We start from the raw sequence: 22,371 nt of genomic DNA, 5'->3' as shown, positions 1-22,371 counted from the left end.
CCCCAAATAAGCATCTTCTCTGTGTATGTATCGTAATTCATGACGTTGAATGCGTAAACGAGGATTGGTGACTAAAGATATCGGAAACGAACCAAAATGGCAACGGCTCGCACTGACAAGTTCTTTATATAACCTTATCTAACCTTCTAAAAGTTATTTTTTTGCTTCGAGAAAAGACTTGACAATTAGTCGAACAAACTTAGATGAAAAAACTTTTGGACAAAAAGACCGTAATTCTTAAGCGGTAACCAACTGTTAATCGTTCGTTGTCACCCTTTGCTAAGTCCCAACGTCCTGTTTGTGCTGTCCTCCATCCGAATGGAACGGCCATTTAAACAGGAGCTACTAAATTATAACTGATCTTTGAAGTAAAGTTTAATCCATTTTCAACTCAGAAAGTTAATGTCTTACAAAGTACGTTTCAGCGAGTTTTTTTTGTGTGGATATTTTGCAATGTGGTCACCATTAGGCCATCTCGACCTTCGTAATCTATAGTCCTCAAACTTTTTGCTAGTGCAGTTTTTTGTCAGCCATACATTTTAAAAGTATCCAATCTTTGTGGCATGATATGGTTATGACTAAATTATTTCAAAGGTAACGCGCTTATCCGGTCACTGTGTTGTGAACAGTATTGCACATTCATTAACAGACAAATTTCACAATTGTTTCATTTCATTTCGCGAACAAGAGCCAATTATGTAATGTGATCTCCTCTTTTCTTTCTACTAAAAATATCATTGAGAAGATGTAATTCATAACCGTACTATGTTGCACGTTTTAAATCGTTGAGCACAGTAAATTTGAAATCGCGCAAAGAAAGAATAAGGTGTCTTAGATTTTCTGGGTCTGAGTTGTGAATTTTCAAGGTCTGAGGTATCTTGACACCCTCCTTATTCTTATCCACAGTGAAAAATAATAATGATGATTACTTATTCAGTTCCCAGCGGGCCAAAAATTTTTTTTCCTTCAACAGAAGAGAAAATTGATTTGTAGTTTGAAATCTAACTCAAAGTCGTATCCAAACTGAATGGTTTGCGCTTCATTTCGAGTAGCTTGTCCTTTCAAGGGTTTAGGGACAGAAAATGAGGTGGAAAGTGTGATTTAGGGGAGTAGTTTTCGTCTCTTAACTTAACATGCTCCGCCTGCCAACGGCTTCTTTAATAGAAACTGGTTCCTATTTCGTTTGTGAATACAGACTAGTTGAGGTATCACGTGAGGTACATTTTGCCAACAAATACCAATTATTCTAGGTTTAGCTAAACTACAGAAGTTGAACGCGAACAATACAGGGCCACTTATTTACATCTCATTGAATCACAATGCATCCTTTTGTTTTCTGCCTCGTTCTTCAAAGCATGCCGACAGGGTGGACCTGTATTCTGTAGTTGCTCCTTTTTTTGTTCTGCGCACTAGTTTGCTTTCGTGTTCTGCTGTACGTCAGTTTTAGAGGGATTTTTGCCGAGATTCATCAAAGTCAGCTACCACATTAATGCCACTAGGCAAGCGCTAAACTGGAATTTTCTCAATGTTTCAAAGTCATAAAATGAAAAGTCAGAGTAGACGAAGAAGAAAGTGGTCGTTACAACTGAACCTTTGAAGTCAGTGCGACCCAATTTATGTCTTCAAAGCAAAAGTTCTTCCACCGAAAAATCCGCCAGAACTCAACACTTGCCGAGCGCAATTTAAGCTATCCAATGAGGATCACAAACAAACTTAACACGTAACAACAGGCAAAGTTTGATACGAAAAGAGGACTGGCACTGAAACATATTTTCTTGAGAAATTACAAAACACAATGGGAGCAACAGAGGCTTTGCACGGTCACGAAGGAAATGGATTTGTTGATGACCGTTCGGTCGTTCGTCTGACGATGTTAGAGCCAGGCTGGTAAACTGTATTCGGATCGATGTTCGCCTGCTTTTCTGTTACTCTACGAGTTGCTTTTTATTTAAAGCACCTTGGTTTTCTCTTTAACTGTGTGTTCACAAATTTTCTATCTGCTCAAATGCAATGTTACCTCAAGACGTCACGTTAAAACGTTTAAAAGAAACTTGCTTTTTTCTTCGCTCTGAAATTCAGCTTCTATTTGTTCAGAAATATTTGTCCAAACAAAAAATAGAAAACAAAAGACCTACCCATTGAGTTGTTAATGTAAAGGACTAAAAAGAAAATGTAATTTAGGACTCGAATAAGAATTATCCGAACCCTAAAATGTCGATAGCTCGTGGAGTATCTTGATAGTCATCTAAATAGGCTCTGTAGAGAGTTTATTAAATTAAATCTCGAGAGTTAATGAGTGGTGTTACATGCTTTCGGTTTCTTTTTTGGTTGTTAATAACATCACCAATGCGAATTTTCAAAACGGCGCGATTCAGAATAATCGTTTGGACTATGTTTAACATTTCGCATTAGCATGTACAGCATCGTGATCGTGTGGTAATGTTTGAATACTCAGCGCTCAGTTAGCGCATATTTATTTCTACAGGTTTTTCTCTCTTAAAACGAATGTTCCAAAATGCGATCAGAAAGGAAGTCGATGTCTACACCAGATTATTTACACTTTATTTATCTGAAGTTTATCTGTTTGATCAGGTTATTTAAAAGATTATTTAACTTGCCTGGACCTCGCACATTTCCTCTGTCAAATGTTCTTGAGATAAAGTGCTACTGGATTAACCTTTACCTCTTAATTTCTGATTGTTAATTCTCCTCTCTAGCTGCTACACATTTCCTGGTAAATCAGTTCTGAGAATTTGGCGTTACTCAAGATAACTTAAGCAGTGAAAATATGCCAACTGGGAGCTAGTCATTATGTTGGTTGGTAATATTAGGCAGGGGTCGCACTAACGCTTTTGGTGTTTACGTTGGACATAAAATCTGTCATTGCGCGCTTGCGACAAGTGCGATCCTTTTGTCGCGCCCAGAGCTAAAGATCAAAAAAGCCGATGTCCTGCCTCGAAGCAGATCATATCTTGTCTAATGGCCTTAAAATAAAATTTTTTTGTTTTCTTTCCGCCGCAACGTCAATCAAATCTGAAATACTGGAAAAAATTGGATTTTTGCAATTCTGCAAAGACAACATGTGTACAGCTAGCCTACAGATATCGGTTCACAATTTTAGTCACCGGTTTTCTCTACAAACGTTTTATCTGGTCTTTATGGCGAATTTCAACTCATACCAATTTACAAATTTGCACCATTCAACTGATTATTCTCAGTATGGGGATGGCTTGATTTCACCCTTTGGTTCGCAGATTTTTTCTAATTTTTTTGCCTCTGTCGACGTCGGTTTAAAGCGGCAAGAGCCAACATTTGCCGTTGGCGAATGTCGTACAATGCGTACAAGCCAATAAGGTTTTGTACATTGAACAAATTAAACAGAGATTGAAGAAATGTCGCTAATAAAACTAGCACCAGCTTCGTGTCTACAAAATTATATTTGGCGCTTTTTTCACGCGTGAAGTATTACGAGTTGACAGTCTAGTTTCAAATATCATTTATGTCGCGCACATGCGACCCCAATGACTCCCGTGGTATAAATGTCGCGACGTATTTGTGGGACAACTCATGACGCGACGTAAAAAAAACTAAGGCCACAATGCGACCCCTGCCTTACTTCTACATTACAGTACTAAACTACTACACAAGTAGGGTTTATTATTGTGAGGATTCCTTTCATACATTTCATGAAACCGCAGAACACAAATATAATTTTCATGTATTCAAAGTTCATTGATTTATATCACCTCAACGGGTTTAATACAAACCAACATAATTGGCTCATTAGCTCAGTTGGCTCATTAGCTCAGTTGGCTCATTAGCTCAGTTGGCTCATTAGCTCAGTTGGCTCATTAGCTCAGTTGATAGAGCACTGCACTGGCATCGCAGAAGTCATAGGTTCAAATCCCGTATGGGCCTGAATTTTTCTCAGGCCTTATTTTCACTAGTACATAAGTAGGATTTATTACTGTGAGGATAGCTTTCATACATTTAATGAAGAGAATTACTAATTACATTTTGGTAGCGAAAGGGTTAACAATGTTCTCAGTGGCTCTTTACACTCCCACATATGCAATAGGAAAAGTTCATAACAAAATCTTCTTTGGAGTCTTCAACTATGAAATAATTTACGTTTTAATTTTGTTTTGTACTCAAAACAATTATGTTTGTCTCCAAGGTTCAAGGTGCACATAGAGATCAATTTTTGTGATACTGATGATGATGATGATGATATTGATTTCGTTGCTATTGGTTAAGAGAAAAATTACTCTGTGTTATAAAATTTCTCATAATTATCTGTAATAATAGTAATAATGATAAACTAAAATAATTCTGCAAGTGTGAGCCAACAGTTGATATCATAATCTTGATATGGGTTCCTGGTTTTTGTGCTCAGGCTAAAATGCTTTTAAGGAAAAAAAACCTTTCACTCTGATGTGAACTATGGACAGAATATGCAATACAGTTTAGAAATCTTCACTTGCATTCATTGCAAGAGGAAGATTTGAATGTTGAACTTGTGTGACAGCTTAGATGTACTTTGTTTAATGCTATTTCCTAGTGGATACCAGGGATCTTACAATGGAGTTAAAAGATTATCCTGATCGCATCTACAATCTAGCTTTCCCCTCCACCATCTACAGCTTCTGTAGATATTTGCCCCCCCCCCCCCCCGAATATCTCATCCATCCGTTTATGACTCTTCGCATGGTTTAACTCCAAAAGTGCTCAGAATTAAAACCACTATGAATCGAATGTCAATACTAATAAACCTTCATATCGTTATTCTGTTACAGACAAGAACAGTAAAAAGGCTTATGGCGAAACACTTAATGCCTCTATCGTGACAAATGTTTTAGCATAGCACAAAAACTTCGCAAACATATCAAAGTTCATTCGGAGGAAAGGGAAATGAAAAGCAATGCTCGCAACAAGCGCTTTAGCCAAGCAGGAATCCTTTACAATCATCACAGCAGACACACGAGAGAAAAGCCTTTAAAGTGCATGGTTTGTGACAAGCGCTTTAGTCAAGCAGGAATTCTTCACCGTCACAACAGGATACATACTGGAGAAAAGCCTTTTAAGTGTAAGGTTTGTGACAAGTGCTTTAGCCGAGCAGGACACCTTCGCCGTCACAACAGGATACATACTGGAGAAAAGCCTTTTAAGTGCAAGGTCTGTGACAAGTGCTTTAGCCAAGCAGGATACCTTCGAGTTCATCAAAGGATACATACAGGAGAAAAGCCTTTTAAATGTAAAGTTTGTGACAAGTGCTTTAGCCGAGCAGGACACCTTCGCCTTCACAACAGGATCCATACTGGAGAAAAGCCTTTTAAGTGCAAGGTCTGTGACAAGTGCTTTAGCCAAGCAGGATACCTTCGAGTTCATGAAAGGATACATATAGGAGAAAAGCCTTTTAAATGTAAGGTTTGTGACAAGCGCTTTAGCCGAGCTGGACACCTTCGCCTTCACAACAGGATCCATACTGGAGAAAAGCCTTTTAAGTGCAAGGTCTGTGACAAGTGCTTTAGCCAAGCAGGATACCTTCGAGTTCATCAAAGGATACATACAGGAGAAAAGCCTTTTAAATGTAAAGTTTGTGACAAGTGCTTTAGCCGAGCAGGACACCTTCGCCTTCACAACAGGATCCATACTGGAGAAAAGCCTTTTAAGTGCAAGGTCTGTGACAAGTGCTTTAGCCAAGCAGGATACCTTCGAGTTCATCAAAGGATACATACAGGAGAAAAGCCTTTTAAATGTAAGGTTTGTGAAAAGTGCTTTAGCCGAGCAGGACACCTTCGCCGTCACATCAGGACACATACTGGAGAAAGGCCTTTTGAGTGTAAGGTTTGTGACAAGTCCTTTGGCCAAGCTGAAAGCCTTCGCCTCCATAGCAAAGTACATTTGGGTGAAAAGTTTAGCTGCTGGATTTGTCAGAAGTTATTTCGTACTGAGGACGCCCTGCAAAAGCATTACGATGATCACATCGGTTAAGCAGATGGTGTTCTCAATATAACTAGCTGGACCTTAACTGTTCTGTTTAACTTCTTACAATTACATTTTCAAACATAAGCTATACACCTTGGCGAACCTGGCTACTTGCAGTATGCTCAATCATTTTTACCTGCTCCTGTGTCAATTACAGTACTCTTTATTTTACAAGTCTGAATGAAGCTTACTCGAGAAAGCGGAACATGTAATCAAATGAATAGCGTTATAATTTTTGGGTTTTTTATACTTTTTGAGATAAAGTATCTACAAATAAAACCTTGCTTAAAAGTGCTGTTTTGAAATGTCTAAAAAACGTAAGCGTTTTAATGCAAATCCCGGACACAATTATTTTAGTTAAATAAGTGCAGATCACGTTCCGAGGAAAACTTAGCCTGCAATGCATTAACGTTAGAAGCTCTTGATCGTATATCCAACCAACCATTTTCGATTTAGAGTTAGAGTGGACGGTGGGGGGAGAGGGCAGGGGAATAGCCTGCGTAGCAAGCGTTTCTGTGTAGTTTTCTGAAGTGAAAAGCCAATTTTCGTAGTTTCGGACGCGCCCAAAATAGGGCGACAGCGAAAACGAGGAGGATGAGACGTGAGGGGAGGGGAAAAAGGAGGGGAAGGTAATAAACTGTTACGACTTCGCCGAGGTCCGTCGTGTGGCCGTAAAGGGACTGGTTGTAGTCAAATTCCAAAAGTTCAGAAACTGACACGTACGCAAGGGTTTCTAATTCAACTTTAAGAAAGTTAGACGTTCAAAGTTTAAAACGATTTTAAGGTGGTCAGCGGTGCTTCCTTCTACGAGTTATGTATCGACATTTTGTTGACCGAAAAACAGCAGTTTGAGCTTGTTCTTAAGGACTACGCCTCCTAATGGGGATCTAATTTTGCCAGGTAAATGGTAATGCAAGCTTAATACATCTCATCTTGTCGAAATCCACGCAAAAATTTCGAGATAATTAGGTTAGAAATCTGAAAGAAGTGGCAATCAAAATTTCCCCGCCGATTCCATTTGAATTCGATTTTTTTTTTACAAAATCAATTAATGTAAAAGTCAGTAAAGTAACAAGCAAATATTATCCTCGGGCCAGTGCAATATTGGCTTAAAAACGAGTGAGATCCTGTTATTAGTCATGATCATCTTGTTCAAGACACCGGCCTCCTGATCGGACTGTTAAAATTGAAAGAAAAAGAAAGTTTTTGTCAAATAACAGAGTGAGTCACGATGTAGTAATGGCACTGAGACCTGTTAAGGATTATTAAACGTTTCAGAACTGAAAAAAGGGGAAACAGCTGAATTACTTTATCTCAGGTCGGTTAAGTCACGAAGGCTGCTGATTTGATATTTATCCTTAGTGGATCCTATGGGCCCCAATCCCCTTAGGACGGGTTATTGAACAAGAAAAATGGTTAATTGTGTGATATTATTACTTTGTATCATTTTTAAAAAGTAGAACCGAAACTTTCTTGACGGATTTAGAGTAAATCAAGCAGAATAGTGATTTGCTCAATGCCGGGGAGCTATCGTCATCAAGGTGGCTTATTTTAGCTTCACTGCCTCGCTTGCCAAGTTATCTATCGACAGACGACGTTATGGACTTACTGAACCTTTGGCTAACATCAACTTACTCTCAGTACAACGGTAAACCTAGGATGGTCCAGCTTCGAAACAAGGAGAACAATAGCCAGATTAAATCTAATGTATAAAATATGCCATGACAACGTCGTCATTGACAAAAATAGTTATTTGTGCCCCTCTAAAATTAGCGGAGCCAGAACTCTGACCACTTTCATAAATGGCTGCCGGATTGATATTCTTTTGTTTAAATTCAAATTGGCCTTTCTGGCCTCGCTCTCCAGTTCAAAATTCAAAAGAATGCATTATCTCAAGCGAGGCTAGTGAGGCAATTTGAATTTAAACAAAAGAATATCAATCCGGCAGCCATTTATGAAAGTGGTGTATAATTACAATTTTTTTAATATAAAAGCCACAAAGAATGCATATTTTTATTCCTTTTTTCCAAGCGCCTTCAGAATATAGAACAAACTTCCGAAAGATATTGTTGAAAGCATCTCTTTTGAGACTTTTAAAACGAAGATTTCCAAGTATTTTTTAACGAGAAACTTTAAAGTGGTAGATATTATTTCTATTGTTGTTTTTTACACTTTTTGTATTTTTAACGTTGGTGTTATGTCTAACGACTTTACCGACGTATTTTAATGTAGATGTAAACACTAAAAACAGTTACACGGCACAGCCATGGGGTATCCAATTTCTGTTGTTGTAGCAGAAGTTGTGACACCACAATTTCAACGACTACAGCAATCACACCGTACATAAAAGGCATGTCTGAGAACATCTCGCGTATCCTACAACCCTTCAATATCCGCGTCGCCCACAAACCCATCACCACCCTACGAACCGAGGAACAGGGAGGGAGCGATTTAGAAGATCAATTGCTCCGACTGCCAAGCCTTCTACGTTGGAGAGGCTGGCAGAAATCTCGCAACAAGACTGACTGAATACAAAAGGGTGACGAGGAAAGGTGATGTTAACAATCACATTGCTGAACATCATCGACTTACGAATCACAATATAGACTGGGACTCCGCACAATGCCTAACCTACAGCACTAACTATTTTCAACGACTCACTTTGGAAAGCTGGTTTACTAACAGCTACAAACGAACCGAACAGAGCGACCTAACTTTACCGACGGATCGAAACAGATCAATCACGACCGACTTACGCCACTTGAGTCTTACAGCCAAGAACATCACGGCAAAACTGACCAATAATTTTACACGAACTGAAATAAGAACATTCTACCGACGACAACTAATGACTCACTTGACTCTGACGATGACTTCCGCACAGGTTGTCGAAACGTCAGTCACCACCTCCGAAAACAGTCCTTCTCAGGACTACACTCACCCGGACGATCACACTACTCTTTCAGCTCTTTTTCAAAGGTCTTGAAAAGTAGTAGCAGAATGCAATTTGAAAAAAATAAAATTATAGGAGGGTTTCTTTTATCTTTTGTTGTTCCACTCATTAATTTTCTTCTGTTTTCTTAGTAGCTAGGTAAAAGCCTCTCGCCTTCTGTTAGAGTACAGCTCTTATTGTTGAAAAGATTTTCATGAAGGAAGCAATAATGATTTCAAGAACAAAGAGAATATTAGGCGAAGCCTTACTGTCTCCCAAGCAACCTATTAGAGCTTTTTTCAAGCGAAGAGTACATGTATATCTTACCATTGGAAAATATATTTCCGAGCTTTAAATTACCTCAAAAATTCGCGAGAGAATGTATGTTCGGCTTTGTCAATTCTGTCAATGTGTGATCGAAAAGCTAATCAGCAAAGCTTGGTGTGGTCACTCTGTGTTTGCTTTTCGGAAAAGATGTTTACATTTGTGTTTTAGCATCCACCGGCAGCACTTAGTTAAATTTTCAAACCTAATAGGTTTCCATATGGACACACTCATAAATTGCTTGTTCTATTTAATACTACGAATGGTAACTATATCGTACAACAGCCACAGAACTGTCTCATAACTAACGCTGAAGTCTTCGTTCAAATGTTTGCTTACTGCCTGTTATTTGTTGTTTCGCTGGTTGGCAACACGCTTATCGGTTTAAAAAACCATGAAAACGTATGAGGAAGTCGATCAACTTGTTCATCGTAAACATGGCCACGTCTGATCTGCTGTTCCCATTTTCCGATTCCCTCACAATGTAAGCAAATTGTTTGCGAAATCCTGGTTGATCAGTGGTTCTTTTGGTCAGGCCTTGTGTAAGCTGCTTTTTTTCTTGCCTGCTGTCTCGGGGGGGGGGGGGGAGGGGATGTCTATTCAAAGTATGGTTCTGATAGCAGTGGATCGTTTTGGAGCGGTGTTATTTCCTCTTCGATCACCTCTCATCAGTTTAGAACCCAGCTGTTTTCTTATTTTAGTCTCTTGGATCATTGCAATGGCTGGGATCGCCCCATTTGTTTTGGAGCCAAAACTTTTTTAAAACTTCACTGGAAAGTAAACCTGTGCGATTCTTGTGAATGAAGCCTATAGGATGTGTATGACGTCAGTTTTCAGTACCCTATTTTATGTGGCTCTTATTTTGGTTGCCATGCATGCCGGCTCTATAGCACTATGTATCTTGAGATTGAATCACTGAGCATACCAGGAATACGATCTGTTAACACAGAAAAACAGCGACTCTAGAGGGAGAAAGACTTGCTCAAGTTGGTCCTTGCTATATATCGTGTCAACCTTCACACTTTGCTGGCTGCCATACAAAAATTTCCTGACTGCTTATCAATTTCCAAAATTTTGCTTTATCTTCATGTTAATTAAGAATTTTCTACTCCATTGCATTTTCTTTGACCATTTTCATCTGTGCAATAAATCCTGTCATATGCTTCTTTTTCAGTGGAAATTATTGTCAAGGACTTAAAAATCTTGTCACAGGTGCCGCCCCAGAACTCAAAGCCAATCAGATTGCAACGTACAATTCACATTCGTATTTAAATACAGTGGCTCGGAAGTAGGTTTACTGCAATTATTAGGCACAATTATTATATCTGTTGTATGAAGTTGCACTTGAAGTATCAACTGATGTTTGATAAACACGGCTAAATGCTAAGCGAAGCATAGTTACCAGTTATGCTTTTCATGACATCGGCCTGAGTCAAGTCTACGTTAAACAAAGATTTGAAGTATACTGAACATGAAATATTTTTTACATCTTTCAAGACAAAAAAAAACATGAAAAAAAAAATGATCTCAACGTACATAGCTGCTTTCTGCCTAAACTCTGTGTAATTGAATTCATATGAAATCAACCTCTATCAAAGGATAAAACTTCACGAACAATTGTTAAACCTCTGTAAAGCTTTCATACGTCAACTTCAAGTGAACTGATTGGCCCACGAAGCAAATAATTGAAGAACCTTATGTAGTGGTAAACCTTCCTGAAAAATTTATTGAAAAGGGAGTGACAGTAAATGTGAGTTGAGACTTAAATGATATATGTCAAGCCATTTTAAAAATTACTCATACAAATAAGTTTTGGACGTCGTTTTCCACAACGCAAAAGATAACAAGACAATATCGCACACAATTCCAGAGACTCGCGGCATTTGAGTAACAAGAAGAGGTCGAAAGAGGTAATGATGACCAAACTAAGACAGTTATAATTGGTTAAGTTCTCTAGACAATTTCTAATCATGGGAACAAAAGAGCAACTCCTTATTTCCATACACCCATTTCTCCTGTTTCTTGTATCTTCAGTCTCCTTGGAGCTGTTGCACAAGTTTTGGCTCATTACAGTTGCGCTCTTAAATCCATGCGTATGCTTCTTTTTCGGTAGAAATTATCATAAGGGGCTGAAGAATTTTATCAGACGTGCTACCCAAGAATTTGGAGGAATCAGTCCGCCCCGTAGCAGTGAGGTTCATATTCAAATACAGTGTGTGGAAAATTGGCTGACTAAGACACATTTAAAGAATCCGTCCCTTGAAGTTGAATCAAAGGATGACCTAAGTACGAATAGATTATTGCTCCTTTACGTTTGAAATCCCGGCTTAAGGCTGATTGAACTCAAATTGTCAGTGGTATTGTTCATGGCACTGGCCTTCTGCTCGAACGTTTTTTCGCAATTCAAAGGAAAAGAAACTTTTCGTCAAACATATGAAACTAAAGCAGAAGATACTGAAACCAACTAAATATATTTTTGTTTTCAATATCATTTAAGTTCTCAGAGAGTTCTTTTCGAACACTCCTAAATGCTGCCAGATCACTAACTGTAACGCTTTTATTCAGAGACAATCAAACCATGAGAATGCGGAGGATCAAGGGGAAAATTGATTTCTTCAGTTAACAAGTTTGTGACGTCAATCGTTGCCCTCATAAAGCAAATGATAAAGAGCGCTTCGTATCCCTTTCGTGACATGTAAGATGGTATTTTGCAAAGTTCACTGGACGGAAATTACCTTACCTCGTTCTTAGTACTCGAGAAAACGTGATACACCTCTGAAACTAATTTATCCAGGTGAGAAGGAGAATATGAAGTGGGCTTTAATTAACCAATAGCTGTATCCCAGTCCTTTTCAAAGATACTCTGTAGTTATGAAGGAAATTAGCAATCGACAGATTCTTCCACCGCCCAGGGGACAATCAATTTATTTCTCAATATTTGTTCGAACTGGTGATTTAGTGCAAAGAAGCCTGGAAGTAGTAATGTGTACTTTAAAATAAGCAAATGTTGGATTCTACCATTACTTTCATATCTGAGCATGATGAAATGAAATTCAGTTTTCAAAAGCCTTTCAAAGAAACATCAAGTTTTCCAATTCAAGTCCGCCAGTTCCTGTCCGTGAGGAGGCAAAGAGTTAGTTTTATTTACCTTGTAGAAGTCAATTTCTCCTCTTCTGATGCGTAAAGCCGGATGTTAATAAAATGTAACTGTTTTTTCAATTCTGCTCATCGGACATAATATAATTCTAGCACTCTTCAGGGAAAAGGATAAATAACAAGCAATGTCTTCTCTCAAGCGTCAGAAGCTACATGACAGAAATAAATTACTATTAGATTGGTGTCTGAGAAGTTATCTCGTGGGAAGAAGAATAACTTCCCGTGCTATAAGGGGCATGAGAAAAAACTATCTGCAGTTGAACCTGTACTGTATTAAGTGGTCCTCAATAAGGGGGTATTGTGAAAAACCATATAAAGCGCCATTTTGCTTTACATTTGAATGAATAAAAACTCGCTCAGAAATACTATCAGCATTGATTTCGGGAGATGGATTAGACTTAAAAGTTTGTCGTTAGATTTATTTGAGTGTTTCCGCTCTAACTGACACCGTACAATAGAGGGGGGGGGGGGGGGGGGAAATAAACAGGCCATCGGAACTTAGCAAAAGGTGATCACGACCGCTTAGTAAAGATGAGTATTAGAAGCTAGTGCAGAAATTAAGGGGAAGAAAACGAGGAATTTGACAGCTGACCGCTAATATAGGAATAAAGGCTGAAAGTTTCTAAAGAAACTGTGGTGCTGCGTCGGTGGGGGTAACAAGGTAGTTGGTTGTATCAACTAAGTTGAAATAGTAAATTGGCCACCGTAACGAATAAAAAAGCTGACGTTTCGAGCGTTAGCCCTTCGTCCTTCGCTCTGACGAAGGGTTAACGCTCGAAACGTCAGCCTTTTTATTCGTTACGGTGGCCAATTGACTATTTCAACTTAGCAGTTGATATAACCAATTACGCTAATATAGGAGACCGCTTAATACGGTGCGAATTAATACAGGTTGGACTGTATTTACAAAGACCAGTCATAATTAAGTAACTCCTATTGCAACATCTTGCAGAAAACTTGTCGAATTGACCATCATTTTAAGCGAGCGTTCCGAATTTTTTCTTGATGCAAGACGGGGGAACTAAACTTGCAGCAGAAACGGTTAAAAAAGCCAATAGTACAAATATAGCTGTGTCAAAACACTTTCAGCACTTGATTCAAATATCATGGACTTGTACTACGATACCTGCTTATTACAGTTGCCCTGTAGCGACTGCGATATATTTTGGTGTTGGCCACAGGACCTCAGAAACATATTCCGCGTTTAGAGTGACGGTAGTGTTTTTATTTTTGTCTTCTATAATCAACCCAGCTCTTTATTTATGGAGAATGAATGATACTCTAAATGAAGTAAGATAATATTTTTGCAGAAGTTTAGCTGTTGCTGGTAACATCAATGGAGAGGGGAATCGAAACTCAGGGCTACTCAAGCATAATTCCTACTCCGCAAAATATACCTTATCCTTGTGATATAAAATAAAGTAATAAAGTTAATTTATGAAGAGCCATGTTCCTCCCTGGCAATTCATAATATTTCTTATATCAATCAATTCATAACTAAATTTACTTTGTAAGGGCAGCTCTAATTATAAAGGCGTTGAAATATGTGTTGTAAAATTGATAATTTCTCATTTGAATTAATGATGAAAGATCGTACTTACCACGGATTTAACTCTGAATGCTTTGCTGCTTTGTAAAGTGAACCAGCCATCTTTAGAATTAGAATCAGCAGCATATGTCTATTTTAGTAACATTACGAGTGGCGAGGTTCAGCCCACCCCTGAAGGGCAAATAGAGAGGGCTCCCCGCTAACCACACGTCTCGAATACTCTGTTGACTGACTTGACCTAAATAAAAGCCGGGATGGAAAGAACTCGACCTCCAATCTGATCGGGTGGAGGCCTTCAGGTCATTTACAGCGATCTTTAAACGGCTCTCACAGGGACTTCGCCTTAACATCATCAGCCACACGGTTACGTTACGTACGGAAGTACGTCACGCTTTTGTGAGTCCATCTCGCGGTGCAGAGAATTTCCCTAAAGTAGAGGGAAATGCTCTACAGAGCTGACAGATATGAACGAGGTGAAAATAAAACATTACGCAACATGGATGGCTAAACCTGCTTGAGATTGACACGGATTGAAAACATCGAACTAAACTAACTTGTAGGGTAAATTTTTAAGACGCCACGACGTAAGAGACGTGCAGGCAAGCGAAGAATCATAAGTGACGCGTGATTTCAGCCAAAATGGACATGTGTTAGATATCATGAATTTATATTCTTTTGATATGTAGAGAGTGAATTTCAGAACCAGCGTGAGGTGTGATTTGCCTCCTATAACATATAGGCGACCTGTGAGTTTTTCTTTCAGCTCGAGAAAACCTCAAAATTTCGCGCAAGCTTTGAACTGAAACGAAGAAATACTCGAAATTTTTCCTTTCATATCCGTTACGTGTGATTTTTTAAAAAAATTGTGTTTAAAAAGGAATCGGGAACCCTACTTTGCTACCGTTGACGTTGTATAATCCTTGGACAACAGCATATAAAAATTAATTTAATTGTGTGGCCTTACTTATTCGAACTGAACGAAGATTAGCTTGGAACCTTTACCACCAGCGAAAGAATGTTTGATAATATCATTAGTTTTATTTCTCAAGATCATTTTAACAACTACGTTTGAGATGGTCTATGAACACTTGGTTCCTTCACCAATCAATTGACCTCTTTCTTTTCTTCTGTTTGAACCTTTAAAAACAATTTTAGAGTCCAGCCCAGTGTGAAATCTTTACCGGAGCGCACCGTGAGGAAACTGGATCTAACCACCAAATTTAAGCGTTGGCTAGCGTTGGCTAGCTGCGTTGCCTGTGATGTCTTCATGCAGACTTGTTGGTTAGAATTTTTACATCTTTCTCAGGTAAGCTACAGTTTTACGCTCACACCAGTTGCGGATTTTAACTTTAATAGTTGATACTGAGTCATTTTTACTCAACATATATGACAGTTTCGAGACATTCGATGGATAATTATTCGAACCTTGAAATGTTGAGAGATCGTAGAGTATCTTGATCGTCATCGAAATAGCTTCTGTAGAGAGTTGATTAAATTAAATCTCGTGAGTTAATGATTGCCGTTACATGCTTGTGGTTTATTTTTTGTTTATTGATAACATCACCAATGCGAATTTTCAAAACGGCGCAATTCAGAATAAACATTTGGATTATGTTTAACATCTTGCATTAGCAGGTACAAAAAGCAGGTCACAGGTCACAATTAACAGGTCACAATTAAAGAGTTATACACTGGATTGAGTAAAGGCGTTGCATTATAGTGTTCCATTTCCGGTCGTCAGAAATGAACATATGATATACATGCGTTCCGGTTTTCGTGTAAGAATAGAACAATAAAATGTCACTAGTTCAACATTCTGTGACCTGTGACCTGCTTTTTGTACCTGCCCAGCATGGACAGCATCGTGATTGTGTGGTAATGTGTTGACTCCTCTGTGCTTTATCAGCACATTTATTTCTACACGTTTCCTCTCTGACACGAATGTTCCATATTGCGATCAGAAAGGAAGTCGATGTCTACACCAGGTTATTTGAGTCAGTTTCAATTCAAATACGCTTTATTTATCTGAAGTTTATTTATCTGAAGTTTATTTATCTGAAGTTTATTTATCTGAAGTTTATTTATCTGAATGGGTTATTTAAAAGATTGTTTAACTTCCCTGGACCTCACACATTTGCTCTGTCAAATGTTTTTGAGATAAAGTGCTACTGTATGGTGGCCGAGAACTGCCAATAAAAAAATCACATTTTTGTGTAATAAATGTTAGTTTGACTGAGTAATAAAACAAAACAAAATAAAACATTGAGTAAAATGAAATGAAATTTAAAAGGAAAATGACATGAAATTTAAAAGTACATTGAATTTTAAAAATAAAACCACTTTACTTTGAAGTTAAACTAAAATGGAAATACAATTCAAAGTGAAATATAAAATCAATTTCAAATGAAATTCAAAGTGAAAATGAAAGTGAATTTCACCGTGGCTGAGCACTGCCAGTACCATCATTCTGTGCACACTTACAAAGCTCTGTGCCTGCGATTCTATTAGCCAATATGGCGGATAACCATGAGGCTACCTGGACCGATGACGATAACCTAAAAGAAGTTTGAACTAAATATGTCCAGCAAGGCTTGCAAAGATCGGAAGCACTGGATTTTCTCAGACGCGAATTTACACAATATGCATGGAGTATGTGTTCCCTTGACAGAAGGCTTCGTCACTTTAACATCTTCTAGAATGACAGGAGTGTCGAAGTTCAGGACATGAAAGAAGTGGTGGAAGAGGAGCTTAAAGGTCCTGGTAAGCTGCTAGAATACAGAACCTTGCACAAGAAAATCAGATTGGAGCATGGGCTAAATGTTACCAGAGACCAGGTTTACAATGTGATGTCTGAACTGGACCCACAATGTCTCGAAGCCCGTGGTAATGTTGGAGCCAAGAGACAGCGAAGGAAAAGAAACTTCGCGACATGTGGTTTATAATTGGGTTCATTCTCTCGATGGTCACGACAAGCTAATGGGCTCTCAAAATTCAACATTTCCATAAGCAGTGTATGGGTGCATGGACACAGCTAGTAGAAAGCTGCTGTGGTTGAAAGTTTGGGTTTCCAATCATGATCCCAAATTAATAGGAAGATGGTATCTTGAACATTTATATGAAGCTAAGATCATATCTGCGATGCTGAGAGTAGATAAGGGAACCGAAACAGGGACCATGGCCACAATGCACACTTTCCTTTGCAGACACCACAATGATATGGATCCTCATAAAACAGTCATATATGGCCCTTCTACCTCAAATCAGGTATGGAAGTGCTCTGTGTATTTCATACACACAGTGAGTCTGATAGGTATGTGCAACAATTGGGATCTGGATCAGTTATCTTCAGAACCTTTTTGTACCTCTTGCCTCTGCTGTATATCATTCAAAGGAATGTCATGTACTTCTTGACTTAATTTACTGTATTTGCCTACAGAAGTATCCTTTCATGACTGCTTTTAACATTATATTTAATGTTTTGGCAGATTGCTTTTGGCTTTCATCATGGTACCTCTTATACAGAAGGAGTTAGATATTTTCAGAGAAACAGTGTGGAACACACGCAGGATCAGAGCACAGAGAGACACTGCACTTCCAGATGGTATACCAGACCACATCTATAACTTCCCTGAGAATTATGGGCTTGAAGAGTGTGGTATGTGCCATAGCATCCTCTGCCTTATAAATGAATTTACAATGTGGATCCAGTACTTTCATTCATTCATTCATTCATTCATTCATTCATTCATTCATTCATTCATTCATATTCATTCATTCATTCATTCATTCATTCATTCATTCATTCAATAGGGTTATTAAGACTTGCAGTCTTTGATTTATTGCTCCCTGATGAAATCCCATGACAACCAAGTATATGAGATCTTGATCCAAAGGCAAAATTCCTTTTGGTGGTTGTTCAATGGTACACTGAATGTACATAATACTGATCAGTCAACATATTTTGCCTTCTAAAAAAATAAAGACTTTCTTTCAGGAGCATTTTTCTGGGAAAGGAAATGAACCCTACAAACAATACTCTTGACATCCAAGTATGAGGATATTAACAGAGAGGAAAAGTATAAATTTGGAGGGATCTCTAACCTCCCTGTTAATGCATGTTACATTTCTTGCTCAAGTTTACCAGTTACTGAGGAACAACTCAAGGAGGTGGCAACTGAATCTGGTGTATTAAACATTGCAGATGATTTCCTTACACTAGAATTTAGGGAAGAATGTGAGTACATCATTCCTGATAATGATACTGTTAACCCAGATGAATGGAAAGATGCATATATTTTTTAAAATAGAACTTCACACTTTCAGTGTAATTTAAAAATTGGAACATGTTATCTATGTGGTTTATTAGTAAATTTCTGTAAACTATCATGGAATGCAACAACTTTAACAATTTCAACATATATAACATATCACCTACTTTTATAAAACCTTTGTTCCAAATATGTCTCTCATTTTCAAATAAGCAAAAATCCAGTTATATTTCTTATTTAATATAAAACTGAAACACTGTTCAAATTCGTATGATGCATGATCCTCGCAGTAGAGAGTGCTATTTATGCAATGGCGAAAATCAGACCTTATAAAAATCAGGCCTGTACGGGATTTGAACCACTGACCTATTTTCACTATTGTGACGATCGTGCATCATTCGTCACTATAACCGCAGTTCAAAAAATATATGAACTCCATATATTCATCGTAACTTTTCAAATTATTAGTCAGAAAACTTTTGTTCAGAATAAGCCTCTCATTTTCTTATCAGCAACATTAACCTATTGACGTCCAGTGCGCCCGTAAGCGCCCATGTGGACCCACACCCTTTCTATGCCTTGTGATGTCATCACTTTTAACCCTGGAGCATGACTTTGAGCACGTACTTGAACAGGTTGAAAATATCTTACAAACGATACCAGAATGAGCGCAATTGAGTGAAGGAGATTGGAGAAATAGCCAAAAAACCATGTAACTTTGACCTGAAAATCTGCACGAAAATCTTGTTCCATTACCCACCTACCTTTCTGAGCATGTGGTTTGAAAATAATGAGTAGTTTCCTAAAAAATCTCTACACCAAAATGAAGCCTACTAAATTTCCAGCAAGTGAGGAGAAACTTCAGGCAAGGAAAGGGGAAAAAAAGGGCAGGAGAAAGAGAGAAAAGTAAAAGTCGTAAGTGGGGCATTACTTTTCAACCCAAAAACTATCTCAAAATTTTGCTTTCTGCATGTGCCCAAGATTTTCAGGCCGCCATTTTGCATTTGGATTGAAAGGCCGTCGAGTGTACAAGCTGTCAAAGGGTTTGTGGTAAGTTTGAGCTTTTAAAACCACAATAGTGACCCGAAATCTGCTTGACTAGCTTCAAAACACAGTTTTTCACAAAAGCTGTGGCTATTAATGGGTTAAAGTCAATAATTTAACATGGTAATAACATAAGGTAAGGAGAAAATCAGAGTTGGCTGTACACTCAGAGTAAATAAGTGCAAAAAGCAAGATTGTAATTTCAAAAATGAAATCAATGTTAGACAACAACAGGAACAGTTAAAATAACTTATCCTTTATATATTCTTGTTTTGTGTACATATTTGTCCTTCATATATCCTTCAATGTTATTTTGACCTATGATGGTACTAACTTAAGTCCTAAAAGTCTGCAATACTTGTTACACTGGTGTTTCTCCAAAAATTTCTTCATGGCTATTTCAGACAAATTCCCAGTACAGAATTGGTATGCACCATCATCAGTTAGCATTTGAATCTAACGATGCAATTTCTGGGTCATATATTGTGTACCCAGCACCCTGAATGTCAAGAACAATAAGCTTACCCTCAGATTTCTTATGAGTAAAATGGACAAAGGCCTGTGCCTTGTCACAAACTGTACCCTTTTCACATACTTTACCGTTATTGTTTAATATGTACTTAATAAAATCACCGTCAATGTACTCTTCAATTGAAACAAACTCCCCACTGTCTGTCTTGCCCATGAATACCTTTTTATATTCAAATGTTGGGTCAAACTCCACCAGGCGCTCTTTTTCAATTTGTTCCTTCAGTTGTGATGCAAAATTGCGGGCCAAATAATGCATTTAGACTGACTTCTTTGTGTGACTTTTTTCAGTTTCTTGTTTTGCTTTAATTATTTCCGAGGTACTTCTTGATGACCCATGTCACTTCTTTGAGTCCCTCTGTTATGCCAGTGGCCTTGAAAGCTCGTTGGAATCCACCAGAAGTGAATGGTGTCTCAGCTACCAAGAATTCTGCCTCCACTGGTACATTGGACCATTGCATGTGTTCAAAATCAAACTTATAGATGCTAATGACAGTGGAACTTTTCTTGGAGATGACTTTCCCTAGTTTTAGCATATCCTGGATGGACAAACTCTTGGGGTACAATTTACTTGAGCAAACTTTCTTAGGGCTTGGTTCTGACACAGCCTTTTTCCTTCGATTTTCATCACACCTTGTTTTTTTGGTCTTTAGCAAAAGTGAGAAAGAACAAAATTATAAGGTTATTACGAATGGCTTGCAACAATTCCAAGCGTATTAATTTTTTACCTTCTCCCTCACCAATGTTTGGAAATTTGTAAATGAGTAAAATATCAGCTTGTGGCATACAATATCTCCACAGAAGGGTTTAGAAAAGAGTACATGTGTAAATGCTGCAACTTAGAAACATCAATTTATTTTTTTATTTCATGGTTCAAACATGATCAAAGGTGGCATGCCATTTTATATTCATCCCACCACTCCTCCTAAAAAAATGGTCATGCCCCCTGCCTTCCCCCCCCCCCCTCTACCCCTCATTTCGGGCGGGTGAAACCAACAGTGCCAAAACCAAGCTCTGTATCTGTATTTTAATGCACCAGCATTAAGCTCTTAAGTACATTTATAAAACGCACATAGAATACTTTGTGGTCTGGAATTTGGCACATCTTCTTACAAGAAGGCCCACATTCACCAGCTAAGATGTCGCAAACCCTATCTTTAACAATCTGGGGAGCAAAGTGCTTCTGGCAAGCTTCTGCTATGTTGTCAAAAGTTATTTCATCGAAATCGAATGGGACGAATTCTCTTGGCCTAATCCTGGCGTACTTTTGCTGTTTTCCAGTTACTTCTGAACTCATCCTCTGCACAATTATTTCATCTTTCACCTCTACAGATTCTCCTGCTGGTCGTTTCCCCTTAGCAGCTCTTTTTTGATGCTGCTTGTTTGCGAACTGCCTCCACTCCGCCATATTGGCTAATAGAATCGCAGGCAAAGAGCTTTGTAAGTGCGCGTAGAATGATGGTACTGGCAGTGCTCAACCACGATAAAATTCACTTTCATTTGCACTTTGAATTTCATTTGAAATTGATTTGATATTTCACTTTGAATGGTATTTCCATTTTAGTTTAACTTAAAAGTAAAGTGGTTTTATTTTTAAAATTCAATGTATTTTTAAATTTCATGTCATTTTGCTTTTAAATTTCATTTAACTTTACTTAATGTTTTATTTTGTTTTGTTTTATTTCTCAGTCAAACTAACGTTTATTACACAAAAATGTGATTTTTTTTATTGGCAGTTCTTGGCTACCATACTACTGGATTAACATCTAATTCTTACTATCTAATAGTTAATTCTCTTCTGTAGCTGCTACATATTTGATTGTAAACCAGCTATGAGAATTTGGTGTGTGATCAAGATAACTTTAGTAGTGAAAATAAGCCAACTGGGAGCTGGTCATTATGTTGGTTGGTAATATTACTAATATTGATATTACTACAACATTACAGTACTATACTACTAGATAAGTAGGGTTTATTACTGCAAGGATTGCTTTCGTACATTTCAAACTGCAGTACACATACATGATTTTCATAGATTCAAAATTCATTGATTTATATCACTTCAGCAGGTCTAACACAAACCAACATAATGACCAGCTCCCAGTTGGCATGCTAGCTTAGTTCAGTTGGTAGAGCACTGTACTGGCATTGCAAAGGTCATGGGTTCAAATCCCATATGGGCCTGAAGCTTTTTCAGGCCTCATTTTCACTAGTACATAAGTAAGGTTTATTACTGAGAGGGTCGCTGTCATACTTTTAATGAAGAGAATTACTATTTAGATCTTGGGAGTGAAAGTGTTAACAGTGTTCTCAGTGACTCTTGACACTCCCACCTTTGTAATGGGACAAGTTCATAACAAAGTCTTGTTTGGAGTCTTCAATTATGGAATATTTTTCATTTTAATTTTGTTTTGTACTCAAACAATTTTGTATGTTTCCAAGGTTCAAAGTGCTCAAAGAGATCAATTTTTGTGATACTGATGATGATGATGTTGATTTAGTTGCTTTTGATTAAGATAAAAATTACTTTATAATAATTAATTATTATAATAATAGTAATAATGATTATAAAAATAATTCTG

General features: G+C 37.9%; 3 protein-coding genes and 1 pseudogene across 3 annotated transcripts in view; 3 read left to right on the top strand and 1 right to left on the bottom strand.

The window, feature by feature from the left end:
- LOC111333171 (uncharacterized) overlaps positions 1–22,371 on the top strand; it is a 109,641-nt gene that overhangs the window by 34,873 nt on the left and 52,397 nt on the right. The window lies entirely within an intron of this gene.
- Positions 4,451–6,279, top strand: LOC148716379 (uncharacterized). Its single transcript, XM_088744850.1, has one exon. It carries the CDS (start codon positions 4,912–4,914, stop codon positions 5,992–5,994), a length of 1,083 nt encoding a protein of 360 aa, XP_088600976.1. The 5' UTR covers positions 4,451–4,911; the 3' UTR covers positions 5,995–6,279.
- Positions 15,190–17,759, top strand: LOC148716378 (uncharacterized). Its single transcript, XM_088745624.1, has 4 exons — positions 15,190–15,255; positions 16,646–16,709; positions 17,153–17,213; positions 17,435–17,759. The coding sequence occupies exons 1-4, from the start codon at positions 15,217–15,219 to the stop codon at positions 17,757–17,759; spliced, it is 489 nt and encodes a 162-aa protein (XP_088601750.1). The 5' UTR covers positions 15,190–15,216.
- Positions 19,580–21,270, bottom strand: LOC148716377 (alpha-protein kinase vwkA-like; annotated as a pseudogene).

This window comes from Stylophora pistillata, chromosome 14, assembly GCF_964205215.1.
Source record: "Stylophora pistillata chromosome 14, jaStyPist1.2, whole genome shotgun sequence".
Lineage (NCBI taxonomy): Eukaryota > Metazoa > Cnidaria > Anthozoa > Scleractinia > Pocilloporidae > Stylophora > Stylophora pistillata.
The sequence above is the reverse complement of the archived record's forward strand: the minus strand, read 5'-3'. Positions and strand labels throughout refer to the sequence as shown.

Bases quoted from the DNA above. Each gene is read 5' to 3' on its own strand.
- LOC148716379 (XM_088744850.1), top strand. From the start codon at position 4,912: ATGAAAAGCAATGCTCGCAACAAGCGCTTTAGCCAAGCAGGAATCCTT.
- LOC148716378 (XM_088745624.1), top strand. From the start codon at position 15,217: ATGCAGACTTGTTGGTTAGAATTTTTACATCTTTCTCAG. The intron at 16,710-17,152 runs GTAAGCTGCTAG...TTTCCTTTGCAG, and splicing joins AGAGGAGCTTAAAGGTCCTG to ACACCACAATGATATGGATC. The intron at 17,214-17,434 runs GTATGGAAGTGC...ATGTTTTGGCAG, and splicing joins GCCCTTCTACCTCAAATCAG to ATTGCTTTTGGCTTTCATCA.